The 8,100-nt window shown below is 32.8% G+C and overlaps 1 protein-coding gene across 1 annotated transcript; it reads right to left on the reverse strand.

Annotated features, from left to right (window-relative positions):
- Positions 1–2,767: 2,767 nt before the first annotated feature.
- Positions 2,768–4,093, reverse strand: LOC18094933 (thaumatin-like protein 1). The gene is made up of 2 exons (XM_006369338.3): positions 3,945–4,093; positions 2,768–3,591 (listed from the first exon to the last, which is right to left on the reverse strand). The coding sequence occupies exons 1-2, from the start codon at positions 4,000–4,002 to the stop codon at positions 2,912–2,914; spliced, it is 738 nt and encodes a 245-aa protein (XP_006369400.1). The 5' UTR covers positions 4,003–4,093; the 3' UTR covers positions 2,768–2,911.
- Between the last annotated feature and the right edge of the window lie 4,007 nt (positions 4,094–8,100).

Consider the following 8,100-nt stretch of genomic DNA (forward strand, 5'->3'; position numbering starts at 1 on the left):
TTATTTGCTTCCTGTTAGTTTCCTTGCTTTTAGGTAGTTTGTTCAGCTACGGTTTATTTAAAGAGTGGTTCACAAATAAAAAAGCAAGCAATTGTTTATCCAAAATCTGTGGTTTGTTCTCACCCGAAGAGAGCATATATCTTGATAAATACTATAACAGTTCTGACTGTGACCTATCGTTAGCTTTATTCAAGCACCAGCCACTCAAAAAAAGAGTGAAGAAGAGGAGGTACGGGATATCCAGTGGAGCTATCTCCGTCATAGTCATTCAAGGTATAAAGCTTCTACCTATTCTCATTTAATTAGTTGTAATCTTTTACATGTGCATGCTACAGCTGCAAAGGCAACATTCCGTTTTTCCATTATGTGATATGAAGTTAACATATAGTGTTGTGAGGTGTGTGGATCTTTTAAGACCTAACCTGGTCACGGGTGTTCTTTCAATAGCTACGGATACTGAAGGGGGTGGGGTGTGATTTTTGCTTCAAACGCATATGGTCTTGAAAACTTGATTGCATGTCCTAAGGTCATGTTAAGACCTTGCCTAGTTAATTAAGAATGCTCATAAGTTTAGGGGTCATAGGTTTTCCTTCTTCTTTTTTTTGTCTTTCGAAAATAAAAATGCATAGGACTGTCAGGGAGTTTTTCCATACCATGCTTGGGCTTTGGATGTATGTTTCCTTTACATGAGATGATGGCTACCTTGCTTTGGATCGATCCCTTGTTAACGATGATGCATGAACCAGGCATGGAAATCTTCAATGACTATCGTGCATGATTTTTATGTTCAAAAGATCCAGTCCTCTAGCTGTGCATAATTATTGGCCAAGCCGTAAATAAAATGATTTTTGGTTGAAGAAGAATCGGTATGTGCAAGGGTTTCTGGTTCATTTCTTTTTACTGTCCCATGGCTTTTCGTTAATGCTAGTACAGCTATATTTCTCTTTTCTAATGTTAAGTAGGTTGATATCTAGAAATAGGTTTATCACGGGTTTAATAATATCAAAGAAAAGAAGGAAAAAAACTTTTTAAAAAAAAACTTTTATGGGTCTTTTAAGGCACAAAACACGCTATTAAGACAAATTTTAAGGGTTTTTTTTTTCACCAAGGACATGTGTGGTAAATATGCCCAAACCTATATTTCATAGCCTTTATTTTTGTTTTGTTTTGTCAAGCTAATCTTAGTCTAATTTTAATTATTTTTCAAGTTTTGAAGAGCATTTTTGCAATTAATTTTTCATTCTTTACCCTTTTATATTTTAAAACAAGTTTATTAAATCAACATGGAGCTGACCTAAGTTTGAAAAATACTAAAAAAATTAATTTGTTTTTTTAATACAATGAATTATGAACTCATACGTAAGATGTATTCCTGATATTAAAAGAAACAAATGCAAAAATATGTTTTGGCTCTAAAATGACTATGCTTGACCCATAAAGCCTTGAGTTCACTCTATTGAGATAGACTTGCTTTAACCAATAGATAAACAATTGATTAGAAAAACACAACATTATCTTACAAATAAACAATACAGCTTATCTTAGGTATGATGTACTAGGGGTAATAATATCCAGCCTATACACAATCAGTCCCCTTGTCCAAACTCTAAAAACCAGTTAGGGTTTCCAGTGATCAAAATATAAGGTTGTGACTCCAAGCATTTTTTATTGATAGAGGACAAGAAGTCTATGTCCTTTTCGCATCACACCAAAGTCCTGATCTAGGGGGATGATCACAATGATGCTATACCCGTGCTACATTCAACATTGTATGAGTTATCCTTTCTAATTTTCAATTCCTCTTATCCAAATAATGTGATACCCTCTCAACATTCTTCTAAGTCAACATGTATTTCTACTAATTCATCTAACTATGAATGTGGTGGGCTGTAAATGAGTATATAAAATTAAACGTATGGAAGATGGGACTTTTGAGCACTACAAAGCATGGCTGGTGGCCAAAGGCTATTATCGACAAAAAAAAAAAATTGATTTTCAAAAGACATTTAGTCTAGTGGTGAAGCCTTGCACTATTTAGACAATGCTCGATATTGGTTATACTCGAGGTTGGTCGACTTATTAGATTGATATATATATATATATGCTATTATTCTCAATGGATTTCAATGGATTTCTTGATACAGATGTGTTTATAATTCACCCTCCTAGCTTTATTGATCCTCAATCCCCAAACCATACTCACAAACTAAAACATTTTTTTATAGTTTATATTAAAGAAAAAGACCATATATATATATATATGTAAATATGTAAATAGCTTATATAGGAATAGTTAATGTGTAGTACATTCCACCAATATATTGTATACAAACCCTAAAGGTATAAATACATAGGGATGGTTGCTTTATCAATCTCTCAATTCTAACTGTCTAAAACAAGTATACCATGCATGGTTTGATCACTTAGTCAATTAATAGTTTCTCAATAGATTTCATATTCATAAATTTTTTAAGTCACCCTAGATTATATGATCGCGGTATCTCTAAAGAAAACAAACTAAAAAAAATGAGCTAAATTTATTTATAAAATAAGCATAGCATGCATTTAAAACCAGTAAAAATTCTCATGGAAAGATTAGCACCTGATAACAAAGTTAACTCGGGAAACAAAGGTGATAAAAATGTTTCACTACATCTACTTAGTACGTATAAGTTGAAGGATTGGTACCTTGACCAATGAACTGAAAATATCGTTAATTTATAATGAATGGCATACACCATACAGTTTTACCATATCAACAGCATGAAAATTGATAATCGATCCTTTTGGGATATGTCAATCCCAAATCTATTATTCCATTTCTTTATTAATTATCATAAAAACATTTATTAAATGTGTTGTCCTCCAACTCTTTCCATAAAAAGAAAGAGTTGTGAACCACCACATTTGATCATGGACAAAAGGTTATCAAATAGTTGCCTCCACTAGGACAAGTAAACGTGCTCGATTTATCATCATAAGCATAACTATAAGCTTGAGGACACTGCTGCTTGAAAGTCATCGAATATTGGTTAGCAGGACATTTGTCAGGTGTATTATACTCTCCTGTGCAGCAGTACTGCGGCTGGTTAAATGCCAAACACGCACTCTTGCAGGCAATCACAGTCCCATCTGAACCTTTCACTGCTAAACTAGGATCACAAACAGCATTCACGTTAGCTGCACAGCTTGTAGAAGGGCAGCCAGTAGAACCTCCTTGCGGGGTTACCGAAATTGGGAGGTTAAAGCCATCAACAAGGCTTATATCGTAATAATCTTTCCCACCATCACCGCTTAGAGTAAATTCTGCCAAGGATGCTGGTGGGATCGCACCGGCTCCATTGCATTCTATGACACCAGAGGCACAGTCAGCAGTAGCACAAACAAACTTTCCCGAGGCATCTGTAGAGCATTGCGTTCTGGCCCACAAGCGGCCAGACCAATTGACAGGGACACTCAGCGAAGATGAAGCACCCGTTGCCAATGTGAAGCCAGTTGAAGATAAAGACGGACCGCCAGCAGCCGTTAGAGTTCCTGGCCAGACTGTGTATGGACAGTTGTTTGTGAAGTCGAAAGTCACAGATTGAGCTCCTGCATGCATGCAAGATTTATTTTTGTTGATATCAATAATTAAGTCTTGGTCGATTCAAAGATAACATAATTCAATATTTAAAATCTTATATTAATTCAGTTATTTTTCTTTTAAAAATATAACATAACCCAGGTTTTTTTTTAATATATTTTTTTCTTTCTTGTTTTTTATCTGGAAACTCTCCCTCCTGGATAAGTTTATTGGATTCACGAAATCCATTGAATAATGAAAACTAGTTAATATTGCATATGCAAACAGAAAATATATATGTAGAATAATCAAAGTGAATAATATGCATAATAGAGTTTTCCATGCAAGAATCTAATATATGTAATATTGTAAAAGTACTTGCCATAGAAGAAGATGACGAGGGTGAAGGTAATTATAGCAAAGGGCATACGACTCCCCATTGCCGAGATGCGTCGAATTAACACTTTTTCAGTATCTTTTAAGAGATTTGAGGTAAGCAAGAAACACTCTATATTTTAAAAAGATTGTGTTTGCCACTTAATAAATAGTGTTCAATTTGCAGACTAGTAAACAGTCAAATAGAGGAACACGTGAAAATCAAGAGAGAAAAGAAAAGGAAAAAGAAAAAGAAAAGTTTGTCACTGACAACCATCTGGCACACGCACTATCTCATTCAACTTAAGTTGTTAGGTAAGGTTCCCGAATATGATTTATATTATTTTTAACCCACCCTCTCAAGTTAAAACCTTTTAGGCTTGAAACTTGTAAATGCCCACATTATCTTGTGCTTAATTTTTATCAAATAAATGGGGATAGTGAGATTCGAACTTGTGACCGCTTGGTTATCAAGACTCTGATACAATGTCAAAGAACCAATTGAACTCAAAAGTTTAAGCTATTAGGTAAGATCCCCGGATATGATTCATTACCTTGTGCTTAATTTTTATCAAATAAATAGGGATGATGAGATTCGAACTCGTGACCGCTTGGTCATCAAGACTTTAATACAATGTCAAAGAACCAATTCAACTCAAAAGTTTAAGTTATTAGATAAGATATCCGGATATGATTTATATTATTCTCTAACAAAAATAAACCACCCTGATAAAAAAAAAAAAAACCAACTAAATATACAAATGCTCTTGGTTTGAACCACAAGTGACTATCTAGATATCTCAATTAATGAGAAAGCAGAATAGTAAACAGGCAATTAGAGGAACCCCCTGCTTCTCTAATTGACTAAATAATGTAACACCGGTCCCTTGTTTGAACCACAAGTGACTATCTAGATATCTCAATTGATGAGAAAGCAGACTAGTAAACAGCCAACAGTGGCAGTTCTCCTCCAGCATTACACCGTGATGAGTGCGAGACTCTTCAAATTATCACACCGTGATGAGAAAGCAGAGTAGTCCCTGCTTCTGGAATGAATGTAACTAGATATCTCAATTGATGAGAAAGCAGACTAGTAAACAGCCAACAGTGGCAGTTCTCCTCCATCAATACACCGTGATGAGTGCGAGACTCTTCAAAATTATCACACCGTGATGAGTGCGAGACTCTACAAAATTGATGAGAAAGCAGACTGGTCCCTGCTTCTGGAATGAATGTAACTCTGGAATTATTCCAAATCTACAAGTTTCATAATGTTGTGTTGATTGTGAGATATTATTTCAAAACCTGAAGGGGGATAAAATTATCAAAGAATTTTAATTCTATAAATTATTTAAAATAAAAATACAATAATCAAAAGAATAGGAATAAAATTAAAATAAATAATAAATTGAAGACATGCTTGGAAATTTTAAAGTGCCGCATACGAAAATCAAGGAGAGAGAAAATAAAATAAAATAAATTGTCGGTAACAAACTAAAAACTATGTGCCACACGCGCCCCCTTATCCACTGCAGCAATTGGTTAATGAACATCTCTGCACGCACCACCTGATGTGTGTGGAACTGCCCATGAACTTACATGTACTCATCAACTAATTTTTTTTTATATTATTTATATTTATTAAATTATAAAATTGGAAATAAACAACCCTTATTAAAAAAAAAAAAGACCCAATGAAGATATACAAATGCCCTTGGTTTGAACCACAAGTGACTAACTAGATATCTCAATTAATGAGAAAGCAGACTAGTAAACAGCCAATTAGAGGAACGCCTGCTTCTCACGCCAAATGAAAGCAATTGAATGCAGGAAGAGGGCCAAACTCGCAAGAAAATTGATTTACACTCGACATAATATTTTGTAAGTGTAAAAGCTATATTTCTGTGTCTATAAATATCAGGTAGATTTTTTTATGGAAATATCTTATCAATAAATATCAAAATATTTAATATTACAATACATAGCATATATCTAATTGTATTTAATAAATTTTTTATTTGAATAAATTTGTATTTAACCAAAAGATTATCCGTACCAATAAAACGATGTCTACCCAATATTTTTTTATTTTGTATTTTAAAATATTATAAAATGAGCATCACTTGCTTATATTTATTTAATTAATTAAATTAAATTAAATGAAAAAATATCTATAATTTTTTTTTTAAAAAAATAAAAATACTCGAGATATCCCGAGTCATTTTCAAAATAAGTAAAAAATCTTATAGAAAAAAATTATGGAGGATGATATTATAAAACCTGGGTTAATCTCTAAAACTCGCAACTCATGAAATTCTAAACTTGAACTTGATTAAGACGCACAATTCTCAACTAATTTAATGTTGAATAATGAAAATAGAAAAAAAAATCAATTTAAAAAAATTTTCCAAAGTGAAAAAAAATAGCAATCAAAGAATGAAGATCAAATCTGATAGGAAAAAAAAAACTTATGGAGGATTATATTGTAAAAAAATCAAATTAAAAAAATATCTCAAATAAAAAAATAGGAATAAAATTTGAAAGATAAAAAAATTGAAGGGGGATGAAATTGTCAAAGAATTCCAATTTAATAAATTATTCAAAACAAAACAAACAATGATCAAAAGAATAGGCACCAAATCCGAATGAATAACAAATTAAAGGTGTGCTTTGAAATTTTGAAGGGGCATAAGCGAGAATCAAGGAGCGAGGAAAGAAGAAGAGAAAAAAAAGGTTGTTAGGACCAAACCGAACAACCAGTTCACTTGGTATTACCAAACGGTCGACCGGATCAACTTAAATACCGGATTTTGATAATTTGAACCTGCTGAAACTTGAACCGATACTAATCCTATATACATGTAGAGTGAAGTGTTTGAGTTCATTTTAATTGTGCTATTAAGCTAAGATATAAAGATGTACATAATAACTGAAATGAACAATTAATTCTTAGTCTTCACTTATTTTTCATCTTGGACATCTTCATTGATTTTTTCATAACATCTTTCATGCTTGTTGATGTCAAAACTCATTTTTAGGTTATTCTCCAAATTTTTTTACCTTATTCCTTTTCAAAATAAAAATAAAATAATTAAATAATAATAGCAAGGAGACTAGCGACGTGGAAAATGTTGGCTGAGGAAGGATTTCAAATATAGAAAAATTAAAGTTTTGGGGTCAATTAAGAGTTGCATTAATGAAATTTTCAGCCAAGGATCATTTTGACAAAGGCGTCGAATTCTAAGGACCCAATTGGCTGAAATCAGGGGTAAAATTGAATAGATTTGAAAGTTTAATGGTCAATTAAGCGCTAAATTGAAGAAATCCAAGAACAAGGACCAAAATGAAAATCACTACCAGAAAATCTATGAATACAAACGAAATCACCAACGGAAATATTCCGTCGGTATTTTGGTGTGGTATTTACCGACTGAATTGATTCCATCATCATTTCTATCTATGTTTACCGATGAAATATTTTTGTTGGTAAATATCAAAGGAATCCCAGTCGAAATAAAAGGAATTTAAAAAAATCAAAAAGCAGATGATGTGTAATTTTTTATGGATGCAACATTGCTTGTTAAGCATTCAAACCTCCTCTTATGCTTCTAAAGATAAACATAAACAAAACAAATAAAAAAAACAACAAAAGCAGGCCACGAAGGACCTACTTTTGGGTCTGCAATGTATACCTAGAACAAGCTATTTTCTCTTAGTTTTTCTTTGGAAAGTTTTGCCTCTCACAAGCTTACAAAGCTTAAGAAAAACTTGGTTTTTACTTTTGGACCTCTAAACTTATATATATATTTTACTGTAATTACTCTCCTTTTTCTTATCTTTTTTCATCCTTTTTTTTTCGTTTTCCTCTTTACTCTTCAACCCTAAGCATGCTTGAGGGGTATTTATAGGATTTTAGGAAGTCTTGAATCCATTCATAACCTCTTGATCTTGAGAGGAGTATTTTGAACCCTTGATAAGGACTCATTGACGAGCCTTTTTGTGTGAAAACATGAAAACCAAATCGTTTTTTGCAAGATAGTTGCACTGTCAGGGCTAGTTGAGTTGCCCACTTTGTGAGAGTTTCTGACGTCTTTGGAGCTATTCTATAGAGGGAGTGCACAACTTTCATTTGGATCCATTCTTACTTAATTTGGAGGTTTGTA

This window comes from Populus trichocarpa, chromosome 1 (assembly GCF_000002775.5).
Source record: "Populus trichocarpa isolate Nisqually-1 chromosome 1, P.trichocarpa_v4.1, whole genome shotgun sequence".
NCBI classification, from domain to species: domain Eukaryota; kingdom Viridiplantae; phylum Streptophyta; class Magnoliopsida; order Malpighiales; family Salicaceae; genus Populus; species Populus trichocarpa.

Bases quoted from the DNA above. Each gene is read 5' to 3' on its own strand.
- LOC18094933 (XM_006369338.3), bottom strand. From the start codon at position 4,002: ATGGGGAGTCGTATGCCCTTTGCTATAATTACCTTCACCCTCGTCATC. The intron at 3,592-3,944 runs GCAAGTACTTTT...GCATGCATGCAG, and splicing joins CCTCGTCATCTTCTTCTATG to GAGCTCAATCTGTGACTTTC.